At 41.7% G+C, this 27,975-nt stretch overlaps 1 protein-coding gene across 1 annotated transcript in view; it reads right to left on the bottom strand.

The window, feature by feature from the left end:
• Positions 1 to 17,031, bottom strand: part of snphb (syntaphilin b) — a 29,588-nt gene extending 12,557 nt beyond the window's left edge. Inside the window, exons 1-3 of the mRNA XM_080443465.1 lie at positions 16,938 to 17,031; positions 10,114 to 10,269; positions 847 to 1,001 (exon numbers count right to left, since the gene is read on the bottom strand). Of these exons, the coding sequence (XP_080299591.1) occupies positions 847 to 896 (50 nt within the window). The 5' untranslated portion in view covers positions 897 to 1,001; positions 10,114 to 10,269; positions 16,938 to 17,031. The remainder of the gene's footprint in view (positions 1 to 846; positions 1,002 to 10,113; positions 10,270 to 16,937) is intronic.
• Between the last annotated feature and the right edge of the window lie 10,944 nt (positions 17,032 to 27,975).

Below are 27,975 nucleotides of genomic sequence, written 5' to 3' on the forward strand. Positions count from 1 at the left end.
GAAGTGCAGCCAGTATAGTCACTGTGAGAGAACTCACCAGTACACATGAATGAACTGACATGTTACAGGAAAATACTATCTTCCTGTAACATGACAGTTTAGTAAGTAGTGCATAGTGGGGCACCAGGGGGCGCCAGGGAGGCCAACTGGAAATATGTTTTCAAATTCAATTCAAATCATTGTGCCACTTTAAACGCTTTCAACCTTATTTTTGGCATCTTATTATTGACACAAATCTTCTTCAAACATTTTCAAATAAAAAAAATAAAAAAGCAAAAATATCAGATTACAAGCCTAATCACAACTCAGGGGGAAAAATAGGGTGGAAAAACTGTATGCCTTATAAAGTGCTGACACAATCTTCACTGCAGAGGAAAAAAACTGAGGGAGAGGAAGGGTGGGGTTAGCGAGGGAGGCGGATAGGCAGAGATGGAGAGAGTTAGGGAGAGAGATAGAGAGAATGAGGGAGAAAAGGTCAGCGTAAGAGAATTGGAAGTGTAAACTGAACTGCTTATGGTGCTCTTAATGCAGTTGTGAGTCTCACCTCAGGTCCCCTGGATGAATAGAAACCCATGTTGAAAGTTTTGTAAAGAATAAGAAAGTGATGTTATACACAATACATGCACACAAACACTCCCAGGTCACAGCATCATTTGTTTTCTTCATCTGAAAATAATTGAGCTGAGGACAAAAAATATCTAATGCCAACTTAACTAAAATCTAATAAAGACTGACCCACAAGGATCCAAAATGGACCTCTACATGTCCATTTTTACACTCTCAGTTTCGTTGACACTCAGAGTAGAAATATCGCAAATTAGTCAAATGAAGGGCTGAGTAACCTACCTGCGCGAGGCCGACGCAGACCTCCGATTGGCTGGAGCAGGGGCAGACATGAGGCCAGACAGCCGCTCCCTCCACTTTTATGCTCTTATATCCTGTCTTCCTCCTCCCCTCTCTCTCTCTCTCTCTGCGGCTTCAGCTCCTCAATGACATCCAGCCTGAGGTAAACAGACAAATGATTAGTCAGTCAGTCAGTATGCGCAAAGACAAGGTGAAGCAGGGACAGGGATGAGGGCAGAGGGGAGGAGGGTTATTACAGTTAACTAAAACTAACAAAATAAAATAAAAATTTGAATCGACAAAACATTTGAGTAAACTGACATAAAAATAAAAACCAGGCTTTCCAAAAAAAGAAAAATTAGAACTAATTGTAGAGGCCTACTGGGTGTTTTAATACAAAACTAAAACAAACTAAAATCATACAAAGAAAATCCTGGTATTTCAGTATTTGTCAGTGTCCAATCTGTTTCTTAAAAAATACCTATTTTTGATATTTTTCTTTTATTTGAATCTTGCCCCTGACTACCCCCACCATATTACCAAAATAATAACTAAAGTAACAACAATAATGTCTATTGGCTGTAAACACTTTTTTAGTTTTTTTTGTTCACACAAAATGCCTGACATTCTGTAGAGGAAGGCATAATCCACACACATAATACATAAGATACATAAGATAATACAAGTGCGCGTACATCCCACTGCAATAAACACGTGCACACAGCGTCAGAGTTTGGCTGACTGCCGTGGCGGTGTGCTGGGCAGTGGATGGCTCAGCATGCAGCGTGGTGCTGAGTCAAGTTCACACTCAGCTGCTGAAGACCTGAACTCACCCTCTACAATCTCACAACACGGAGTCAAACACCTCTCAACTATCTGGGATGACATTCATCTGCATTAGTGGTTATGTGTGTATGGCACCGAATGTGTGTATGTACTATGTACCATGTGTATTTATGTATGTATAATAATATACACATATTATTGTACCATGTGTACAATGTGTATGAGTACGTGTATGTGTGTGTGTGTGTGTGTGTGTGTGTGTGTGTGTGTGTGTGTGTGTGTGTGTGTGTGTGTGTGTGTGTGTGTGTGTGTGTGTGTGTGTGTGTGTGTGTGTGTGTGTAGTAAGTAAGTGAGTGAGTACTATAACTTAATAATGGCTTCTGAAGTGCTCCACAACAACATCGAGTCAAATAATTTATAAAAGAGAACAATGAAAATAAGAAAATAGAATTTACAGACTGCCACAAATATTCAGAAATCTGATTATTAATGTGTATCCCTATAGTTTGGTCTAATTGTGGCATTCCACAGAGTCTACAGTAGGTCACCTGGAGCTTTGGCCCAAGGTGTCTTATGGAGGGGACAGATATCCTGTGTTAGCTGATCTAAGTGTGGGGTGGATTGTGTCCTGAAGATAAGGGAGTGCCAAGCCCTATGGTTGCCTTGTAGGTCATCACCAGTGTTTTGAATTGGATAAGAGCAGCAACCGGGAGTGATCGATGCAATGTGTGCCTTGAAGGACAGCAGACTGTCCAGGATCACTCCCACATCCATGTCAGTTTGCGCAGGAGTCACCGGATTGTTGTCAATGGAAATGGAAAGATCCTGCAAGCGGCAGGACTTCCCAGGGAAGAAGAGAAGCTCAGTATTGCCTATGTTGAGCTTGAGGTAGCGAGAAGACATCCACTGTGAGATGTCAATCAGGCAATAGGCATGCTGACATCTCATGGAGTGAAAAGCCAGGGAGAAAAGATGGACAGACAAAAAACGGGGATGGAATGAGATAGCCTGATGTCAACAGGGAGATTATTATTATTATACTGTAGTCTATATAGGGGTTTTCAAAAACTCCTGATTTGAGGGACAGTGTTGCGCAGTATGGTTTAAATAAGTGGGCCAAAGACAAAATGGGGTTGGCCAAAAATGTCTTATTTAAATACATGTATCAGGTTTGTTAAAATGTACGGCACGTACATTTAGTAAGAATATTGGTTTCATGTCATTTGAAAAGACATAAGCACAATTCTTACCATGAAATTTACAGGATGTGCCTGAAAATGTCAAATGGTGTATCCACATAAAAATGAATTATTTGAACTTTCTACTCTTTGCTGAAGAAAGTGACACTGAAAATCAAGCATAAGTGTCAATAATGTCAAATGAACAGGTCTCTGCCAGGCCAGGTAGCTTATTGTGGGACAATTAAGTTGATAAAATCACATGACTATTAGAGATACTGTGTATCATCAGGCAAGGATGTACCATTTGCCTGATGTTTGATGTGATTCACACTTAATTATTATGCATGCTCTTCAATTAAAGATTAGAGCCAGATACACATATATACTGTTATTACTCGTTTATGTTAAAATAGTTCAATCCAAGATATAATGCTGTAAGTGCTAGGCTGCATTTACAGACCTGCTTGTCATTAATGCATAAAACAAATGTATCACCGTTATTTTAATCATTCCGGAAATTGGGGCCGGCAGTTTAAAATCCTAGCGTGACCTCTGATATATAAATATAATATAACAGTATATAATGTATGTATGTATATATATATATACATACACACAGGCCATTTGAAAGAGTGGTTCTCTTTCAAAGGGCCTGACCCTAACATATACAGTACATTACAAAGAGTCTCTCTGTATGACTCTTTCTGTAAAAATACCCGATCTACAAACAACACATTACAAGGTGGGGGCCTAGTATATAGTATAGACCGGTTAACGGAATATTAAGTGGTCAAAATGTTTTATTGGTATGAAAGTGGTCCTGACAGAATTACTTAGCACAATTTAGCAGGGTAATCTGTAACAGATTAGATGTCACAAGTCCTTCAGTTGTGCTGAACTGACAGGACAGTCCGTGCCCCTGTCTGTCCTTATGTCACCTCCTACTGTACAGATGACACAGCAACAATGAGCCTTCTGTGTTATATAAACACACCTACTGTATGCATGGATTGATGCGTGCAAGTAACTGCAAGCGCATGCATGCATACACACAGGCAGGCATGTTTGCACACACACACACACACACACACACACACACACACACACACACACACACACACACACACACACACACACACACACACACACACACACACACACACACACACACACACACACACACACACACACACACACAACTGTACATAATAGTTCAGCTTTACAAAAATCCTCAAACTCATGAAACACAACACAACAGAACACAACAGAACACAACACAACACAACACAACACAACACAACACAACACAACACAACACAACACAACACAACACAACACAACACAACACAACACAACACAACACAACACAACACAACACAACACAATACAGGCCTATTTTCCTCCAAACCCACTTTGTTCTTTATAATGTTAAAGGGGTAGTTCATCCAAAAATAATTCTATCAATTACTCACCCCATGAAGCCTTGAATTCATGGACTTTTTGGGGGATTTTGTCGCATTCCTTAGCCAATACTTGGATGACCCGCGGAGACTCTATGGAGACTCTTTGAGTCCTGCCGATCATCAAATACTGGCTTAGGAATGCGACAAAAAGAAAAACATCTCCATGAATTCAAGGCTTCATGTGGTGTGTAATTGATAGAAAATCAGTCCTGTTTTGTGTGAACAACTCCTTTAAATGCAAACAATAATAAGCATGAATCTACTATATAATGGAGTTCTAGGTAAGGCCAGTATAACAACAATCAGCATGCATGTCAGCACACAGTGACTGTGTAGTCACTGTGTGAACCAGAATGGGTGCCCACCTGCCCACCTGCCAACCCCAAATGTATATCCACAAGTTTCCTAGGGCATGGTGGGCATCACTTCCTGTCGATTTGATCAGGGATCAGGGATCAAATCGACAGGAAGTGATGCCCACCATGCCCTAGGAAACTTGTGGATATACTTGTCTAATTAGCTATTCCACTTTTCCACATTTGTTTTCAACATTTTCAAAAAATAGGGTTAAAGTGGTTAGACTGATTGTAGTGCTATATTAACTCATTTTGATGGGGACACCCTGGATCCCCCCAAGGACCCCTTGGGGTCCCCAGACCGCACTTTGAGAACCACTGGTTTAGATATGGGGACACAAATGACAGGGTAAATGGACACACAAGTAGAGTACAAAGAAAACAATTGAGTGCTTCAGAATCTAGGATAGGCCTACCCAGTAAACATCAAACCTAGCATCAGTCAAAACACCATCTAAATAACATTCTTAGCATTTGTGGTCAAGCAAGAAAAAATAACAACAGATATGAACAAGTAACCAACATATCTGCATAGTTACTGTATAAAGCATCTAGCGTCTATCAAAAAAAGGTGACAATAAGTGATACAAGGAAAGGCGAGCGCTAGGGGTTGATGTACAGTCTGAAGTAAGTTTTCAGAAGAAAACAAATCCTCTTGGGAGCTATTCGGTGTCCGCTGTGATCTACACGGTCACAGAAAACCAAAGGAGCTCTTTTCTACTGAGTAAATGAGATTCAGATCGATGGGGATTCTCCACGGGGTTTCCTGAATATCCATGGGGTTTCAGATAACATGCAGATTAGAGCAGAGCCATATAAGGAGAGTTGCGTCACCTCCGTTCACTTCATCGGGCCAGTCTTCTAAAACAAGACCAGGAGACCTGGTTCTGCCAGACCCAGAATGAAGTCCTAGTATGTAACACACCTACAAACCACTTTATACTACTTGTGACATAATAATGATGTCATGAATAGTTCGTGACGAAAGGGGGACAGACTTTTTTGGCTGGGGCCGGGGGACAAAGTGACATACCATGTATGGAGAAAACAGATACAAAGCTTCATGTAAGCCCGACCCCTTGGGTCTGGCAAAAATGTAAACGCTCGGCTATTTTCACAATATTTATCTGTGGAACAGAGTCAAACAAAATGTAATGCCTCAACTCCTACAATTCCAAGTCCTTTATGGAGATTTTTGTATCATCTGTCTGCGTACCTTTTATGCCCATATATGGAGTTCTGTGTGAGGAATGACCAAATATGGAGTCCAGGCTTATCTATGTCAGTACTATGACATGTATTTGATGACATCAGAGTGCTCCATATGGGGACTTGCGGGATTGTCGATATTTTTTGAAGATCTGCTGATCCGACTGACTTTCCAGTCTGCGCATCACTCCGTGCGCCAGAATTGTCTCCATAATAGTAACCTCCATGCATGGGCATGTTATGTTTGTGACGCCCACCTCTCCATATATAGGCATGCTACGTTTGGTGTTTGTGATGCATGTTTGTGGCGCCCATCTCTCCATAATCGTGACAATTTGCGCAAATCTTTAAATATATATATATTTTTAAAGCGAACATTTGTAAAATATTTTGTTCCAGGGACCCCTAGAAGCAAAGATTTGAGTTACAAGGGTTCGCTTTAAAAGAATATATATTCAAAGATTTTCACGATTTTTCAAGAATAGCAGATCTAGAAGCTATTAAAGGATAGAATGAAAGTTCTTAATTTTCAGTGACCAACCACAGTCAACTACTAGACACTAACTATCTCCTAGCACTGTATTTAACTTTCTCTGATCCCCTCTCTCACACACACGCACGCATATACGCATGCACGCACGCACACACTGTTGGTGTGACAGTAGCAGGGAATGCAGTATCCTCTTTAACAACGTCACATCAAGGCACATCACAGAAGGCTCATACATAATTTATTACGTTAGGTCTGTTATGTAACAAGTGCACACCCAACCAGAGGAAAATGGAGAGCAGTGATAGGAGAGAGAGGGAATAAAAGAAAGGAATGGAGCAGGAAATGGATAAAGGGGGATGGCGAAGCACAGAGAGAGAGAGAGAAGAGTTGGGAGAAGTCAACAGGAAGAAGGAAGGACGGCTGGAAGGATGGGGATAGAAGGGGCAGAAGTGGAGACTAAGAGAGCGAGCGAGAGAGAGAGAGAGAGAGAGAGAGAGAGGGGTAGAATGAGGCATATAATATAGCACATAAATCAAATGTGTGCTGTATGAAGAAGAGATGTTCTTTGTGTCTGTTATTGCTGATCCTGGACTTGCTCATACAATACAGTACATCATGTCTGCATGGGCCTGACAGTAAACCTGCTCAAGTAAATCTTGAGCGTTCATTTGTCTCTGAGGATGTACAAATGTAACAAAATGGACCCCTCTGCAAGTGGATAAATGAACACTGAGGATGTTACTGTGCGTTTACAGCAGGTGGAACGAGGGGTATGATGGATCTTTCTCCACAAACTGCCTTTACAGAGAGATTGAAAGCATCCTGCCCAGAGCTGTTGTCCATTCTATCAGTGCTGTCCATGTAGATGCCTGCGTAGGACAGTGGCACCAGCACACACATCAGTAAACATAGGGGATAGACAGACTGGTATGCAAGTTGGATGCCGTTGGGTCGGCAGAAGCGGGCTTTGCGCCACTCTGCGCGCGGGCACTCACTCTGGCAAGTACACAAATGCAATAAAAGATTGTACCAAAGGGGTACGCACTACGCAGTGCTTTAAAAGGTGACACCAAAGGGTCCTGGCAGGCAGTGTGTTGTATATGACGTGTTGGGAGTGAGAATGTGTTGTCAGACACTGTTTCATCAGTGATCAAAGTCAGTGATCAAAGTCAAAGCATCTCCCAGCTGCCTTCGTATTAGGATGTAAGACTTCATTAATGTGATTGTGAGCATATTCACTGATGTGGGTTCATATGTCTATAATCATGTTCCTTTAATAGCTGTGTTTAGGCTGTTTCCTATGGGGGATTTCTGAACTTAGAATCAAGTCTGTCATGCTTCTCCTTTATAAAAGGCTTACTGATTGGTCTTCTAGACCGATTTTTACGCACGACTGCCATGTTCCGTTTGGTTCATTGGCAGACATCATTGAACCATTTCTTACGGTGCTTATGTCATATTCAAAACAGGGGCCAGACACAAACTGTACATGGATGGAGAGTCCACAGACCTTTGCCTTTCAGAATCCAGTATACTGGAAGCATATTCAGGGCGTACAAAATGCACGCATTGCAAGGACACAAAACATGTATGGAAATCTGCTCAGGGTCCGACCTGGACATCTGCCTAGGAGATCCACGCAGAAGTAGGGTTTTGTGTCTGTCCATATACTGCAGTTTATATGGCAGAAATGAACTTGGCTTATGAACTTGGCTTTACGTTGAGAAATACTGCTAATAAGACCAACGTCAGAGGTATTAACTGCATTTGTTATTTCAGATCTTCATATCATCTGTTCTTGGTGGTCTGTTTGATGTGCTGCAGGTTTGTTGTTTACCACCCTACAATTCAATTCAGTTTGCGCTTGAGATAAATTACATTTTGGACACTTTTCTTCCATGACACTGTGAACGTTACCAGTACACTGTTGTGCAGAGCAGAGTGGCTCTTAAAGGTAATGACAAGAGATCATTTCATATGATATGATACATGATTGAATCCACCTGCAACACACCCACTGATAATATATTCAGTCTATTCCAACCGAAATAGCCTCTACACAGGTAGGCTACTCCAGCCGTCTCCAGTTCAGAATGTACCAAAAGTCCATCATCATGCCGTACCTGCAGTGAAGCCTATTTCCCCAAACAGGACCCTTTAAGTCTTGTTACAGTTCTGTAGTGTCTGCTTGGTCAACCATTCAAAACTGGTATGGCAGTTATACAAATATGAATAAAAAGTACTTTGATCTGTGCTATATGCTTATTCTCTTACTTGTATTTTTAAATATTTGAATGCTATAATCAGTGATTGCTTTGTTATAGATTTTCTTAAAAGAGTGCAAATGGAATGCTGAATAATTAATTACCTGTGATATGTATTGATTGCAATACTGCCTAAATAAATCATGATATTTTGGCCACATCACCCACCCATAGGTATGTAAAATGAGGAATCTCTGCTGCATCATGAAGAAACTCAAATAGAAGGGAGGAGCATTCTATAAAAAAAAACAATTACTGTAAAACTGATCACACATGTCAAAATTACAAACGTCACGACAACCAAGCCAGTTCAAATGAACATTGCACAAAGAGAGGAGAAAAGCAGAGGTTGAGAGAAAGACACAGAGAGAGAGAGAGAGAGAGAGAGAGAGAGAGAGAGAGAGAGAGAGAGAGAGAGAGAGAGAGAGAGAGAGGAGAGAGAGAGAGAGAGAGAGAGAGAGAGAGAGAGAGCAATTAAGTGACAGCAAGGATAGTGCCTGAAAGCATCACTTTGTGACACAGAGAGAGAGCTGTGGGAAAATCTAATTGTCTGCGTACAATGCTCACAAGCCCTGAAATACTCACACACACACAGGCTTACATACAGTACACAATACATTTGCAAACACACATCAGCACAAACATTGTCCCTCCCTATCTATGGCTGCAGCAGAGGTGACACTGCAGTGTGTCTCATGGAAGACAAAACGTCCTTGGAATCCTAACAAGATGTGATTTTAACTATGTCACACACACACACACACAAACTTCTGCGAAACACTGCAAGGTGTATGTGTGAAGATGTACTATCTGCATTGCATGCATGTGGGCATAAACTCTATATACTTTGACGTACAACAAATAGCAAAAATAGCCGATCTACAAGCTCCAAGCTTGTGATCTTGTAGATCTGCAATGACCGCAATCTTTGAAAAATATTATAAATTTGGAAAATACAGAAAGTTTTGAAGCTTATTCAAAAAGTGCCCAAAACAGGAACACCAGGATTAATGTGGCTGAGGCACAGAAAGAGTTATATGAGAGTTCATAACAGGAAAAGTTATTTGTCCATGGTGGAAACAAGAACTTGCTCTTAAAATCATGAAACAGAGTGTTTATCTCCCACTATCTGTCCTCCGTGTCTCAGCTCACTGCAGTGGAAGACTCACAACTTGTACCCTGAAAGTCACTGCGTCTGCATATATATCTGAGTCACACCAGTCACCAGCTATGCTAAACTGTTACTCTTCTAAATACGCGCGCGCACACACACACACACACACACACACACACACACACACACACACACACACACACACACACACACACACACACACACACACACACACACACACACACACACACACACACACACACACACACACACACACACACACACAAAGAGAATCTTTCACCCCGCCTTAACCTGGCGGAGATAGCGACATACAATAGCATGGCTTATTTTGGAAGACTTGAAGACTATACTATATTTGTCAATGAACTTCAACTATAAAATACCTGTGGCTCAGGAGGTAGAGTGGTCACCCGGGAATCGGAAGGTTTGTGTCTTGATCCCGCTTCCTCCCGGCATCGCATCAAAGTGTCCTCCTTGAGCAAGACACTCAACCCCTAACTTCTCCCTGGGCGCTGGCCAGTAGCTAGTGTCCACTGCTCCTACAGTAATAGTTAAGATGATGGGTTAAAAGTAGAAGACACATTTCAGGTACAGTATGTTCAAATGTACGTTGCTACTTTAACTACCTTTCCTTTGAAAAAAAGAAAAGAAAAGAAGAGGAAAGAGAAAAACAGTGTCAGGTGCTGAAGTAGAATGTTATGGGTATAAAAAGCCCCCAGTCAGAGTTTGCAGTGTTGAAAAAGATACTGCATGCTCAGCGAACCTTATTTAGGTAAACCACAGTCAGGCTGTTATATAGACCCAACTGAAGAATTCCACTGTGCCCTTATAGCTCACTAATGATCAAACACTATGATTAATATAATGACACACTGAAGAGGATCAGACCAATCCTGCAGAGTCACTGCATAGGGCTGCATGATTAATCATGATGATTTTCCTTAACCACTTTCATGCTGGGATCCCTATTTTGGGCATGTCATTACTAAGTAATAAAGTATAAAACTAGAAAATGTGCTCCTCGGAGCACAAGTCTCCGCCAGCAGACCCGTGCTATTTTAATAGCACGGGTCGTCTTGGTAGAACGGGTCGTCTTGGTAGAATGCGCGTGGTTTTTGGTGTTCTGCAGGGGCGACTGAATATGTAGTGTCTGCATCTAAAAAAAAATATTCTTGAAGCAATGTGTCATATGGGAGTCGTCGTAATTGACTGGTTTGTTCAAATGCTTGTCTGTCTTCTTCATCTTCATTGTCTTGAACAGTTTCAGCAGTTGATTGGTGTGTTTGATCTATGTCAGTTTTCTCTAGTGCTACATAATGTATTTGATCAAGGTGGCCAATTGTTACAGTATTAAGACTTCGGCCTTGTTGTGGGATCAATTCAACTCTATAGTCCTCTTCTGTGTTACTGTTGTAGATGAGCATGCTTTCTTAGCTTTGGCCTTCTGCGCCTTTGCTTGACCAATGTTAGGTGTTCTCAGAGGGACACACACACGCACGGACGGGTGATTTGTACTGGAAGGTACTGTTCCAATCAAGACTGATTGATCCTGTCTTACCTCACTTCAAAATCAAAATCTTTTTTGAAGTGACACACCTATTTATAGGATTTTATTTCGTCATGCGTCCCTCTAGCCAATCAAAGGCATTGGTGTCAACATATTGACACGTGTCACGTGGAGCTTGACCAATGTTAGCTTGGCTAGGAGGGAGGTGAACACACGGCGGGACGAAGCGAAAACATACTCTCCGCCTCCGGCGGAGACAATAAGTATAAAATAGGGCTTAAGTAGTTAATATAGTAATCATGAATATTACTCACAATATTTGGTACTGATGATGTTGTGTGTAAAATATTGTTTTATTTTTTCTTTATAAGTGTATTAATGTCTATATGACATAATGACTGTATAATTACATTATGTACCATATTATGGTATGTAATCTGTGATTTTATTCAGCCTGGTGGATGGAGAGATGGGTTGTATACAATGTTCTGGTTATTAACCCCTTCCCCTTGTGTATAGTAAGGGTGAGGAGATTAGGGCAAGGCGCAACATCTGACCAAATGATATGTTGGAATTAAATGCTGAATTTCACAGTTACATAATTGTGAAGAGCCAAATCACGATTTGTGATTATTTTCTATTCATTGAGCCCTACTGCTGCAGAGCTTATCCAAGAGTTTCAAGCTGGAACTGTGGTCAATCAATCAACACAACAGTTACACCATGGAGATGAAGGAAGGGAGCGAGAGGAGAGGAGAGGAGAGGAGAGGAGAGGAGAGGAGAGGAGAGGAGAGGAGAGGAGAGGAGAGGAGAGGAGAGGAGAGGAGAGGAGAGGAGAGGAGAGGAGAGGAGAGGAGAGGAGAGGAGAGAGCTGAGGGGTGAATTATGGGTGAAAGAAAGAGCAAAGTGCAAGGAGGGCAGGATGAGGAAGGATAAGTGTATGAGACAGAGAGAGACATGATGATGTAACAGTGTACAGCATGTGAAAGCAGAAAATGTGAACGACAGCAGCATGTTTTGCAGTTAACAGTTTTTCCTGAAATTAGTGCTATCTTGAAAGTAACAAAGGTATGGAAAAAAACTTGTTACTACTAATGTATGGTATACTACTACTTCAGCACATTTTGGACTTAACCTTGGCCTGTTATACCAGAATCAGACTAATCAGGCTAAGTGAGTTTGTACATTAAAAAGTATCTAACTTGTGTTGTTCACATAGGCCAAATAATAACACAATTATAAAAGTGACACAAAAGATTAAGCTATATGTCTCGACTCTCGAGGTAGAACCTGTGACAGAAACTACTCAAGTGTGGATGATCCTTTCACTGTATATCGTCAAGAACCTGCACCCAGTTAAGTGGTAAGACACCACACCTCAAGACTCCCCTTGAGTTGAGCACGCCTTCTCCTGACGGACCTGATCCGGTAGGAGAGTTGCCTTGTTATATGTAAGCAGCCATGATTGAGAATTTAAGAAATAAAATAGGAAAAGCTAAACAGAATAGTCCAATAATCCATGGAGGTGATGAAGTGATGCTTACAATCAGGTCTTATATGGACTCATGGCAGGCTCCCACTACAAGGATCACAGACTTATCACTAATTTGGCTGCTCTACACAATTTGATATTCTGGGAGAAATTCCCATGTCACTTATTTTCTCAGAGACTTAATCACAAACACTCTAATCTGGGGGGTTCACTGGAGAGTTTGTAGTGAACAAACGAGGATTACTGTAGCACCAAACTGGAGTCACTATATTGCAGCCCTTGCTGTTCCTTCTAGCTTATAGAGTAAAATGTATTAACAGGAAATCAGTATTCACAATATTCAACTTAATAGATTAGATGCGAGGCCTAAAGATGCAATAGCATAATGAACTAGCCCAGCCCAGGCAGCATTCAAAGTATTGTTGTGGCCCACGTCTGTTTCTGTAATTGAAGGCTGTAAATAAAGATGTGTGGAAAAGGCAGCACAGCCTGAGATTGCACTCTAGAACGAGGGATTGCTCTTGGGTGTTTTCATTGATGCAGAATAAACCAGGCCTTAATGTCCTAGCAGAGTCCTGCACGTGTACTGTTTAGAAACCTGAACATACCTGTACCCGCAGTGCTTAAAAACGCATCCAACAGAAGCACTAATTTTTCCATACCCGGCCCGACCTGCTTCGAATATAATTATTCTGAGACCCGAACCACACCCAACTTAAAATCAGTCTACTACATCAGTTGGACAAAAAACTTTTTTTCTACTGGCTCGCAAATCAATCAAAATCAAACAAACAAAAGTTCATAACACTTTGAAGTGAACTACAGCCGATTGAAAACAGTACATTGATGCAAACTTTATGCTGTCTATAAGGCTATATAATAGCCTTATTATAGTCTTATTCTAGCCTATTTATGTAATGTACATACTATGTGTGTACATTACATAGTATGTATGTACGTACATTACACAAATAAGCATTGCCATTTAGACCCTCGGTCCATCCATGGCCTATTGATTTGTGACCACACCCACATCCGCAAATTACGTTGTAGGATACTTTTCACCCGTTACATCAAGATTCACCCGTCGGTTCCCCAAACCAGTGCAGGACTCTGTGCTCCGACCTTGTCTTTGGCTCTTTTTATGTTATATTGGAACTGTTGGAACTATGACTATATTGAAATGCCAGCCTGACTTCTGCTTATACCCTAGGTCAGGGGTCTTCAACATTTTTCAGGCCAAGGACCCCTTAGCTGAGAGAGAGATGAAGCAGGGACCCCCATGACATACAGTATTGTATAAAATTGTGTTGCAGATTCAACTTTTTCATAGATTTCATAGATAGCTTCACAGACTTGTTTGACGGCACTATCATTAGCATATGTTGGATTCATGTTAATGTGCATTTTCAGACATTTAACCACTTAAACCGTCAATACTTAGTAAACTTGACCTTTCACTCAATACTTGGTCTGGTCTTTTTCCCTCTAAACCAAACCTCTTTACCCAAAATAGCCGATCTACAAGCTCACAACACCGCGCAGCGCGAGACGTTGGAGCTTGTAGATCTGCTATTTTTGGCTAAAGTTCTCCTCAGAATAGGGATGCTAGGGTTCAAGTGGTTAATATAAAGCTAATAATCCCATCACACAAAGATTATGCGGCCCCCCTGTAGTAACTCTGAGGACCCCCTGTTGAAGACCCCTGCCTTGGGTTCATGAATGTTTTACAATCTACACAGTAGACTGTATTCACATAATACTGAACAATATGTATACTGTACCTTCTGCGTTCTGTTTAACCACTTGAACCCTGACATCCCTATTTTGGGATTGTCATTATGGGTGACTTAGGTGGATAATGAGCGCCATAATTGCCTTGTAGGCTTGGACCATGCTAAAAAGCATTTATATGACAAAGTTGATGTTTAAAAACCTATATTATCAGTAAGCACTTCGCTATTCCTACTTTATTAGCCTATTCCTTGCATTACTATTTCCTCAAAGCCACTCTTCTAAGTTTGTCTCGCAGAACAGTATAATCCTGCTTGCAACTGAGCAGATAAAGCTACACCCAAGGAAGGAATGTGATGTGTCTGTCCTCGTATAAAGGTGAGAGCAACATGGTTGAAAATGGCATTTCACTCTCTGGAGCAAAATGTCATGGAGCTAAATGGCGTAATTAGAGCTACAACCAATAGTCTAGAGTAGACAGCCGTAATCATGTTGTCTGTCCTTCAGGCTAGAGGACAGAAAAACAATCAATTGCCTTTGCAACCTTATAGCTGTTGCTAAAGAATAAAAATAACTTTTCCATGTCAAGGAACTGTGGAATGATGTGTTGTTATGCTAGCACGTTGTATGTTAGAGTACTACTGCTGTGCAAATGAGCTCCATATAATAAATAATGTAATAATGGTTGCATCTCAATGGTGCATATTTCCACTGTGGTTTCATCCGAGCAAAACAGCATGCCGCAAAGAGACTGCCAGGTCACCATGGTGACCATCCGTCCATGTCCGTGTGTGGAACGTGAGTAAAAGGGAGGCTGTGACATGGCTGGGGCCTATAGTATACTGCTGACAACATAGCCATGCTAAGATGGAAAATACTGTTGTATAATATACAGACCTGCTGAGCTCCACTGTATACAATAAAGAAAGAAAGAATTTGCTTATACAGCGTGGCACTTTTACATTATGAAAATAATGCATTCATGCATTAATTTAGTCAGAAAATATAGTCTACAAACTCCTTTCAAGCCTTTAGATCCAAAGCATATGCAAAAACAAAAAATAACATTTGATCTGATCAGATGTAAATGTGTCAAATGCCAGTAACTCACTAACATGTAGCTACATTAATTAATGTAGCTATGTTGCCAACATGTACAAGCCTATACTCACCAACATGATGTTGGTGAATGCCACACTGTATAAATGTTATAGCCTACAGTGCAGTGAGTTGAAATTGGATTGTGCTTTAAAGTGATCACAGCTGCAAAGTCTAAAAGCTGCAGTGAAAGACACACATGGATGCCAATAAACCCTGCTTCTGCTCTCTCTCTCTGCCACACACACAACGGGTGTTATTATTAAAAAGTGAAAATGCTGCAAGGTCAAACTGCAGAGCCAGGGAAGCAGTCACGACTTTGCTCCCTATATCAACATGGCAGGTACCGTATACAGGCTACTTTGGTGAGATCACCGTTTCCTCATGCAGAACATATTCTCCACCCCGCCGTAGAGCATGATGACCTGTAGTGCAATATAGCCAATTCTCTCAGAAGCTGCAGAATAAGTTATTAGCCCGCTAAACGCCAGCGGTCAAAATATCTCTGACGCGCAAAAGGCCCCTATATGATCGCAGGAGCGTTGAAGGCGCACAGGATGACAAGGCACGCAAACATCTGCTGGAGCGCACTGCGCAGCATCCCTCCAAATACCAAAACACTCGCCCCGAAACACAGTCGCCCCGGGGCAACTCCGGCGACCTCGGCACACGGTCGCCACCTGATATTCTCCTAAACGTAAGTTACGTTTAGGAATATCAGGTTTAGGCATAGTTTGCAGCAAACTATGCATAAACCCAACCTCAGTAAAACGGTACCAAAACCTTACCTTATTCCGAAACGTAACCTCAGTAGGTTAAACTATGCCTAAACATAACCTGGTCCTTAGGCTATTTATTCCTAAACGTATAATATAACCTCAGTAAAATGGTGCCAAAACCTAACCTTATTCCTAAACTTAACCTCAGTAAATCTATGCCTAACCCTAAACTTATTTCTAACCGTATCCTCAGTATAAGACAAACACAAGAATACAAGAACAGCTGGGGGCGAGCGGTCCACGAAAGAAATGGGGGCGAGCGTGTTTAGGGGCGAGTCTTCCGGTTACCATCCCTCCTTGTGTTGCAGCAGACATACCGTAAACAGCGGGGAATAGTCTTACCATTCTAGGCAGCGCACCAACCTTCCAAGAATAAACGGCATCACACCGATGCTTTGCACTTGTGTCTAAATGACAGCGCGACTGTTTAGCACCCCATGCATACATGTCGCCTATTCACAGTCCTTGATGTGCCCTACACACTCTCCATGGAAGCAGGAAGCATCCTGCATGGCTAAAAAAATTGAAAGATGACAATGAATGAACGGCACCTTTGCCATGGTCTGTGGATATATATATGAAAGCCCGTTTTATTACCTGCATGTAGCTCTATCTGTTCTCTTACAGTTCCATCTCCTTTACGTTGTTTTCAGCCAGGACTCCGCTGTAGAGCGGTGATCCTCGCTGACGCGCCCAGACCTGAAGACGGAGGAGAGTCAGTGTGTGATGATGATGGCAGCAGCAGCTGCGTAACAATACGTCAGGGTTTCTTTAAAGGGAAACACCGCTTCCAAGCCGAGCAAGAGAGTTTGCAAAGTAGTAGCTATATATGTCCCTGATTGTATCTAACATGGTTTTGATTCCTATAAGAAATATAAACTTTTCAGTCATTTGTATAGTGGATGAAGCACAAAATAGCCACCAGGCACTCTTATTGATGTGGACAAAAAACTATGTAGACCTAGGATATTATTTTGAAAAACATAATGGTGGATATATAAACCCACCCTTATCTACACAGTTAAACAGATTAATTCATCAATAGTTTCTCAAATAATAAATATTATTTCATATTCTGTGTGACAGGACAAGACAGTGTTGTGACAGGACTGATGGTGTTGTGACAGGACTGACTTCAAGGTTTTAATTGATGTAGGACAACTTCAAGCAATGGTTTGTACTCTTCATTTACGTTTTGGTAAGCATTCCTATTTTAAATTATTATTATTATTTATTTTTGTTGGCCTAATATTAATATGGTTCAGCCAAGGACATAAAATGTAGCCTGGGACCAGACGAATCTGCGAGTGCAAAAAATAATTGCACTCTGGGATTTGGGTCTGGCACCGCTCCATAGAGAATCCATTTCCTGCTCCAGAAGACGTGGGTAACCAATCAGGGCCCAGTATTCGAATATGGGAGACTGTAATTGGTAGTTGGTTGTAGGTCTAACCAATTGCGTCGAGGGCCATTGTTTTGATCCCGCCCCTTGGGAAAAAAAACTTCCTCATGGAAGCACCAGACTCATATCCACGCAGTGATATAGTCTAGCTACACCAGGCTACATAAAATGAGGACCTAATTCATTACAATATGTCTGACAACTGATCCAAACATAATTTGTATTCATTAAACTCATAGAACATTTCAGTTCTGCATTGCAGTGCACAAATAATTCATGTTCTAAGATTCCAAGTTTCTTGTGAGTTTTTTTTTAGGTTGTGCTGGTAGATTTCCACGACAGTGAGAGAGAGAGAGAAAGAGAGAGAGAGAGAGAGAGAGAGAGAGAGAGAGAGAGAGAGAGAGAGAGAGAGAGAGAGAGAGAGAGAGAGAGAGAGAGAGAGAGAGAGAGTGTGTGTGTGTGTGTGTGTGTGTGTGTGTGTGTGTGTGTGTGTGTGTGTGTGTGTGTGTGTGTGTGTGTGTGTGTGTGTGTGTGTGTGTGTGTGTGTGTGTGTGTACTTAGGCTATGTCTATGAGTCACACCTATGCTAAACTGTTGTGCATTATTGTTGTAATACAAACCACAGCAGCCTGTTCTAAAAATTGCACAGGCCTCAAGGGAATACCCTGGAAGAGAGATATTACAGTCTGTGTGTCTGGAGGAGACAGCACCACTTTCATCTTCACTATAACTATGACCACAACTATGACCACATCAAGTAGGCTACTTGATATGGTCTATTGTCAAAGGAAGTTCTTCAGTTTCAAAACATATCAGCAGAGAGCAGATGCTATTGACTTACCTTCTGGACTAAAGGTGCCATTTATGATACCAACATATTGTGTTTAGATTTAAAAAAAAAAACTAAGCTTGGTCTGTCTTCTTTACAACAGTTTTGTGGATCAGGCCGACAAAGATAATGACACAGAAGAAGTGTATTATTTTTGAGCTGATGCTGTCTGAATATCTTCTTTTTTGTTTTAATGCTGCCATCTTGTGGTAATAGTGAGAAACTGCATTATAGTTTTGTTTTATCTGCACTAATTGGATTTCTCTCTCTCAGCCACATCATGCTTTGAGTATTTGGGGGTTCATTTATCAACTAAATATGTTGCTTATAACGAAAAAACATCACATGGATGCACCTGGGACGTATCATCAGTGTTGTGGCCTGGGGTCATAGAATGTTTCGGGTCTCGCAACATACACCCTCGCCCAGGTGACCCAGCCAGGGTTGATCAAGCCCCGACTTACGTCCCAGGTAGCTACCCACGGTCAGTCCTAAATAGGGAAAGACAGGGCCACTCAATACGCTTGTCCGAAACTACTCTGCCAGGAATGGGGGAGAGGAAGGCTCTGGTACGTGGAGGGGCTAGGCTCTGTGGATGGCCTCCTGGCCGGGCTCCTCCTCCGTCTTACCAGGTCCAGGACCTCAGCGTTGCACCAGACTCCCCCGCTCCAAACATTTCATTCTGGTGTGATGGTGTCTTGGCCCGTGGTGGTACTGCAGGCTCCCTTTGCGGCTTGCTTGAATGGCCCTCCTAAAGGCCTCACCGTGGATTTGTTGGGCTACTTCCTCACGGAAGACACAGACTGGGGCGCCAACCCAAACTGCTCCCGGATGCCGTCTACATTCCGGCTGTCACCCGTCTCTCCGGTGGTCACCAATCTATTCCTGGTTGTCACGTAGTCTATAAATTCCTATGAGCCACTATAAATAGAATAATTATAACGAAAAAACATCACATGGATGCACCTGGGACGTATCATCAGTGTTGTGGCCTGGGGTCATAGAATGTTTCGGGTCTCGCAACATACACCCTCGCCCAGGTGACCCAGCCAGGGTTGATCAAGCCCCGACTTACGTCCCAGGTAGCTACCCACGGTCAGTCCTAAATAGGGAAAGACAGGGCCACTCAATACGCTTGTCCGAAACTACTCTGCCAGGAATGGGGGAGAGGAAGGCTCTGGTACGTGGAGGGGCTAGGCTCTGTGGATGGCCTCCTGGCCGGGCTCCTCCTCCGTCTTACCAGGTCCAGGACCTCAGCGTTGCACCAGACTCCCCCGCTCCAAACATTTCATTCTGGTGTGATGGTGTCTTGGCCCGTGGTGGTACTGCAGGCTCCCTTTGCGGCTTGCTTGAATGGCCCTCCTAAAGGCCTCACCGTGGATTTGTTGGGCTTCTTCCTCACGGAAGACACAGACTGGGGCGCCAACCCAAACTGCTCCCGGATGCCGTCTACATTCCGGCTGTCACCCGTCTCTCCGGTGGTCACCAATCTATTCCTGGTTGTCACGTAGTCTATAAATTCCTATGAGCCACTATAAATAGAATAATTATAACGAAAAAACATCACATGGATGCACCTGGGACGTATCATCAGTGTTGTGGCCTGGGGTCATAGAATGTTTTGGGTCTCGCAACATACACCCTCGCCCAGGTGACCCAGCCAGGGTTGATCAAGCCCCGACTTACGTCCCAGGTAGCTACCCACGGTCAGTCCTAAATAGGGAAAGACAGGGCCACCAAATACGCTTGTCCGAAACTACTCTGCCAGGAATGGGGGAGAGGAAGGCTCTGGTACAGTACGTGGAGGGGCTAGGCTCTGTGGATGGCTCATTGTGTTGTGGCTTATGAATAGATTCAAACTTTATCAAAGCCTTTTCAAATAGGAACACGGTGTTGATCTGAAGGGATCACTGGAATTGGAGCGAGTCTGACAGTGATGCCAGCACCACACCTTTCTCTTTCTCCTTCCCTCAGTTGGTTTCATTTGTTTTGACTAATACTTTAATAATAATACTAATTTCATCATTTAATATATTATTTACATTGCAATTATCTTGATTTGTGTTAACAGTTTGGTTTCATGACACCTTGACAATACCCTAATCAATAATTAATTAAAATATATCATAGTATGAAAGGACTAGGAACTGCAGTAGCTATCCCTCCCTGTGTCATGCATTTATGTGGTTATCATGACCTTGGATTATGTAATAGGCCTACTTTGAATCAGGTTTGGATGGATTACATTTTTGTCAACTTCAGTATGTAGGTTTACTTAGGCTACAGATAAGTACATAATATCAAACGGAATGTCAAAACTATTATTTATTAACTGTATCAAACCTCTTTCATCACTACACTGAGAGTACTGTAAGGGTGACAGTGAAGGCTAATTTGTTTTGACTTTATGTTTTTCAATTTCAGTTTTCAGTTTTAATTAGTGGGTTTGCTGGTAATTTTTTTTTTGCAAAGGCTTAGTTTTAGTTTAGTTTAGATTATTTCTATTTGTTAGCTTGCAGATTTGCTTGTTTTAGTTAGTTTTGTAAACACACAAAACAGTTTCAGTTTGTTAGTTTATTTCAATGAACTAAAATGTTTTATTGATTCTAGTTTTTGTTATTACGTTTTACTTAAAGGACGACTTCACCCATTTTCAACCTATCTTCATATAATTGGTCCTAACTAATACTCATTATGATATGGTAAACAGAAATCTACTCGGTGTGTGTCTCAGAGGAGGGCTGTGGACACTTCAGAAACCTACCTACCGGTGACATCATCATTAGGCAGGTTTCTTTTCTCCAAACAATATTTCATTGTTTCAATTTCGTTGATTTTTATTAACGTGAGAACAATGGCTTCCATTATAGCATGCTAACTTTACAGGAATAGAAAGCCAACTGTTTCTATTAGCTCTGATTCCCCATCGATGATGTCACTGGTAGGCGGGTTTCTGAACTGTCCACAGCCCTCCTCTGAGACACAGAGTGAGTTGACAAAAATGGTACCTTATTGTATAATGAGCTATAATGAGCTTTAATATGAAGATAGATTGACAATGGGTGAAGTTGTCCTTTAACCATAATAACCCTGATGGCACAGTGGTTTGGCTGCCCCAGACTGCAAACTGCTGCAGAGGATTGTGAGGGGAAGACAGTTGGCACAGAGCTGGCACAGAGCTGGCACAGCACCATGACATTAACATTACCCGCTGCATAAGGAAAACCTTACCGCAGCATCAAGTCACACACCACCCATTTCAGAATGTCCTTACAGAGGTGGTCACACACACACACACACACGCACGCACGCACGCACGCACGCACGCACGCACGCACGCACGCACGCACGCACGCACGCACACACACACACACACACACACACACACACACACACACACACAACACAACAAATCTGCACACAGTAGAGTTGGAAATGCAGTGTCAATACGTCTGTGTAAGCAGGGATGCTAATTTTCATCCTTAGTCCCTAACATATAAAACGAGATATTACAGAAAGAAACAGATACACGTGCCTGCATGTAACCTCAGACAACAATAAACCACAACAATACAGCAATTCTATTCTATTCAAGAATCAAAGAGGTTTATTTGTCACTCCTCATATAAGTACAAGCAAGTGTCCACAAAATACTGTGTAATAGCATAACAATAACAACATGAAAAATATAAGAAGAAGCCTCAGTAGCAACATCAGTGTAACTCAATAAAGGGAAAAAAGTATAAAGCATAACTAGTATATGTGCAGATGCCTTGCATAGGCCTGCCTTGCAGCAATAGGAACAGTTACCTTCTCTGCAGCAGTAGTAACATCAACTTCTAAGTTGATGTAATGACCATGTATAACATCAACATGACATTAAAAATCACACCCTGTGTGAAGTGGGCGGTGTCTTGCTAGCTAATCACAATACTGAATGGAGTCGATCAATCATGTACAAAGGATAAATACATTTATTGAAACACTCTTTATGATGGACAAAACCATAACTTGAAAAAAACCAAATTTTGGTTTTTTTCAAGTTATGGTTGCTTATATAGGCTATGCACATGTGTCATGTGACACTGGCCAATCACAGTCCTGAATAGGCTGTGATTGGCCAATCACAGCGCAGGATAATTCTACTAATTTCCTGGGCCCAGATCACAGCGCAGGAAAATGTACATTTTTCCAAATCTCACTTATAGGGGCGGTTTCACCGCCCAAAAATAAAAATGCTAAATAAGGCATACCTTGTACAGTATATGCATTGTTCAATGTCTACAGAGCTGACCCCCTTCATTTGTTATTACATTTTTGTTTTCTATTCTGTTCCATTGTATTCTATTCCTCCCGTGTCTCAAACCACAAATAAAATCCATTTAGGCACTGAATTTAAATTCATTTCTCAAACTCCATGCACTGCTGTTCTGTTTCCAGTAGATGTCACTAAATTATTACTTTCCTCTTTGGGTTGAAGTCAAGTCCACAGTCATTCATTTCAATTTTATCATCATTTTCGTCTCTCAAATTGAAAGCCTGACGCAGATAGTGATTTTAATGCAGTGCAAGGCAAGCACTGGAATGTATTATTCATTAACTGTACATAACAGTTCTTAATAATTCCAGATACTTTGAGTGGCAACACTATCCTCTGTAGAGAGTACCCATCTGTAACATGTTGTGTCTGTGTATTATTCTTAAATTGGAAGCTATTTCCACTTACCATAAATTAAATGCAAATGGAAGTTGGAGGTTATGGGCCAATAGGCCTAATCAGAGATTAGAAGAAAACTAATGGATTCCCCCTGAATGAATTTCAGTGGATCACTGAACCACTATCAATAGTTTATGGTGGTAACTGCATGAGGCAAACAGCAGTTGGATTGTGAAACTGAGCACATGGATCACATTCTGAACTTATGAATGCATAAAGAGAAAATAAACATAACCTTTTCCATGAACTCATAAAATGACTTAAACCAAAATGTCATATTCCAAAATCAGTTTCTGTCTGAAACAAATCAGACATACTGTACATGTAGTGATAGCGTATTGTTGCTTTTCTCTTTTGATGACAATGATGATGATGATGATGATGATGACTTTATTGATGATGATGATGATGATGATGATGATGATGATGATGATGATGATGTGTATGTATGTATGTATGTATGTATGTATGTATGTATGTATGTATGTATGTATGTATGTATGTATGTATGTATGTATGTATGTATGTATGTAGGCCTATGTATGTATGTATGTATGTATGAGCGGGCCGACCCGTAACCCGTGGGTCCCGCGGGTCAACCCACGGCGCGGCGCGGGTGGTCGAGTCAGGATTTCAGAGGCAATTATGCGGGCTGCGGGTGAGCGGGTCAGCCACTCTCACACGCAAAAAAAAAAAAAAAAAAACTATTTTGAACAACATGCTTGTTTATTTAGCCCATGACAATGTTGTGCTACTGTAGACATTTAAAGCGACTTTGGGTACTTAAAAGAGCGCTATATAAATCTGAGCTATTATGATGATGATGATTATCTTTTTTTTCCCACTGCGGGTCGCGGGGCGGGTTGAGCCATAGATTTATATATGGGTTCGCGGGGCGGGTTGAGGCGGGTTGGGTTCCGTGGCGGGGCGGGGCGGGGCGGGTCATGAAAAAACCCGACCTGCACATCACTATGTATGTATGTATGTATGTATGTATGTATGTATGTATGTATGTATGTATGTATGTATGTATGTATGTATGTATGTATGCATGTATGCATGTATGCATGTATGTATGCATGCATGTATGTATGTATGTATGTATGTATGTATGTATGTATGTATGTATGTATGTATGTATGTATGTATGCATGTATGCATAAACTTCACGTATGTATGTATGCCTCCCCTCTATTCCGTAGCCACCCACTCACTTCCTTCACTAAAATAACCTATCCTCCATAACCTCTGGCATGAAAACCTTGAACGAACTGTTGCATCCTATCTCAAATCTCACATGGTCTCCAATATGAATCATTTCAATCCGGCTTCCGCTCATCACAGAGTACCGAAACCGCTCTCATAAAGGTCACCAACGACATTTTCCTGTCTGCTGACTCCGGTTTCCTCTCCATCCTCATCCTCCTCGACCTCAGGACCGCCTTCGACACCATTAACCACTCCATTCTCATCACCCGCCTTCAGTCCTCCCTTGGTCTAACCGGCACTGCCCTTTCCTGGATAACATCTTACCTCTCCGACAACAATTCATCTCCATCAATAACTGCAACTCCTCCACTGCTCCAGTTACCCATGGTGTCCCCCAGGGCTCAGTTCTTGGTCCCCTCCTCTTCATCATCTACATCCTACCACTTGGTCAGATCCTCCATGGACTCCAGTTCCACTGCTACACTGATGACACACAGCGTTACCTCTCCACCAAGACCATCACAGCAACTACCCACTCCACCCTCACTGCCTGCCTCACAGAAGTAAAGACATGGATGCAAAATACATTTCTCAAACTCAACTGCAATGAAATCATCATCATAGGCCCCAATTCCTTCACCCGCTCTACCCAAGACTTTGCAACAGTATCCTCCATGGCACCACCTCCAAAGTACTCAATAAACTTCATTATGTCCAGAACTCAGCTGCCCGCCTGCTCACCAGTACCCGTTCCATAGACCATATTACACCAGTCCTCCACGACCTTCAGTGGCTCCCGGCCAAACAAAGAATCCACTTCAAAATACTACTCACCACCTACAAGGCATTGAACAATCTGGTTCCCCCTACCTCTTCGACATCATGTTTGAGGAGGTCCCTCAGGTCTGGTGACGCCAACCTCCTTGAGGTCGCAGGGCCAAGTACCGTACCTGGGGCGATCAAGCTTTTGCTTTTGCAGCCCCAACCCTGTGGAATGCACTCCCCAGTACTCTCAGAGAAGCCCCCACCCTCCAAAACTTCAAAACCCGCCCTAAAAACCCACCTCTTCAATACGGCCTTTACCCCGCAAACTCCACCCCCCCCCTTTTCTCATAATTCCACTGCTTTTATTGTTTTCAATTCCTTAGCCTTTTCTTAGTATTTATTTTTCCTAATAGAGTTGTTATTTCGTTGTTTTCTCCTCCCCCATGTAAAGCGTATTTGGGGAGTTAGAAAAGCTATATAAAATTTGAGATATTATGCTTGTATGTATGTATGTATGTATGTATGTATGTATGTATGTATGTATGTATGTATGTATGTATGTATGTATGTATGTATGTATGTATGTATGTATGTATGTATGTATGTATGTACTGTATGTATGTTTGTTTGTTTGTTTGTGAGTAGTGCATGTACTGTAGATATGGGCATTTTTGTGTATGTGCATATGAGTGAGTGTACGGTCTTGTATGTAGGTGTGTGTGTTCAAGGTTCAAGGTTCAAGGTTGTGCTTTATTGTCGGCTTCCTTCAGACAATGCAGCAGCATAGGTAATAATAATAATAATAATAATAAATAATAAATATAAAAAAGAGAGAGAGAGATAATGCAAAAGATGCTACAAAAAAGAGCAAGGAGAACATCAGCATATGAACATGTGCATATGATCTTGTTATATTATTTACATTATACACCAACAGAAACCATCAGTATTGCTGCCACATTACTTTATGTAAACACATATGCGTGTATACATGTGTATATCTGTGAATACATTTGTGTATTTGTACTCACGTGTGCACCTGTGTGCATTATGTGTGTGCAATGCATGTACCGTATATGCATGTGTTTGGGGGTGTATGAGATCACACCTTCACGTCTGACCATAATGCATTTCTGCATTCACAGGGTTACTCGTGAATGAACTTTTCACTCTACCGTGGTGTTCCATTTCACCTAACCCCATGAGATGATGGCGAGCGTCTGAAAGGATTCAATTTCATGCCTGATGTGCGTTGGATAAGAGTGCCCACATCATCTCTTTGACTATCACACTATATAGAAGTTGACAGATGCTGAGGATGGTGTCCACAGCCAAATGGGAAGAGAGCTTGGCCATTACAGTGGATGGACACGGTCCATATTTAAGTGGCTATTACTCTCCCCATTCAATTCTCTGAGATACCATGGTATGGGGGCATCATGTTGTAGAGGTAGGTGCCTATACCTCTACAACATGATGCCCCCATCACTGTAAACTCATGAATGTTAATTTAACCCCAAAAGTGATGTCAAATTGAACCAAATGGACCTGTAAAGGTCCGGGTCCGTAAGGGTCCATTTAGTTAAATTTGTACACTCTCTGAGTTACAAATGGATACGTTGACAGAGAGGATTTGACTGTATACCAAATAATTCTCCAGTTTCAACACATGTCAGGTTTGAAATATCTTGACATGTTTTATTTGTTCTTTGTCGCAGCTGAAACTGCCTTTGAACAACCTCCTGTAACATCTTATTTTAAGATAAGAGCTATTCCCTAATGTCATTTTGTTTGACAGGGGTTGAAGGGCAAGGGCACTTATGTAGTCTGAGGTAGTGGTCATTGGGTCCGGCAAACACTACAACCGCAATTACAAACACGTACACTTGAACAACCTCCTACTGTACATCCTTTGTTGAATAACTGAGAGGAGGGGAGAGAGCTCTCTGAGTGGATGTTGTTTTCGAGAGGCAGGTGTCACACATTATGCAATTTAATATCGCGGTCGACATATTACCTATCACTGCTCATTTTGTAGTGGACTTATGTGAATTATGCCTGCATATCACGTAAGCTCCTACACCACTGGTCAAGGGCCACAGATAAAGAGGGACCCTGAGCTACAAACAGTACAGTAGGTGGTTTGTTTTAGGTCTGAAAACTATACAATACAAATCGTGCTCAGAGTCTTAGAGACCTTGAAAGTGTTTTCAAGGTCTCCAACACTCAGAGAGTAGTATAAGCAATTACTGTATACTTGAGTCAATATAGTTGCTGCCAAATAATGTTTTCTTAACAAGTACTCCTACAATTGCATCTAAATCTGGGGAATCCCATCTGAGAACATTTAAGGAGCTGCATCGTCTCCACATCTTTTCCAGCAAATTAAAATGTTTTATTCTGACCCCCACAAAATGAAAAATTGGTTTATTAAAACAATTCCTCATATCACAATCTGTTTTTCGGTAAATTGCTATTGCTAAGCTTATGCTTGACTGCTCGCTCTGCTTTGTTTTCCATCTGGAGATGTTCTGTTTTTTATTTGCACTCATACTTGTATTTACTTGTGTCATAACTTGTGTGGTTATTTCTTTTAGCCCTTTTAGAATCCGAGTTGCATAGAAGTTAACATAAAACGTGTTCCAATCATGATGCAATCAAAAGTGGCCAATTTTCTAAATGTGTCATTTTTGGCAGGCTCCTCCAGTCTCTG

This window comes from Gymnoscopelus braueri, assembly GCF_963280865.1.
Source record: "Gymnoscopelus braueri genome assembly, chromosome: 12".
Taxonomy (NCBI): Eukaryota; Metazoa; Chordata; class Actinopteri; order Myctophiformes; family Myctophidae; genus Gymnoscopelus; species Gymnoscopelus braueri.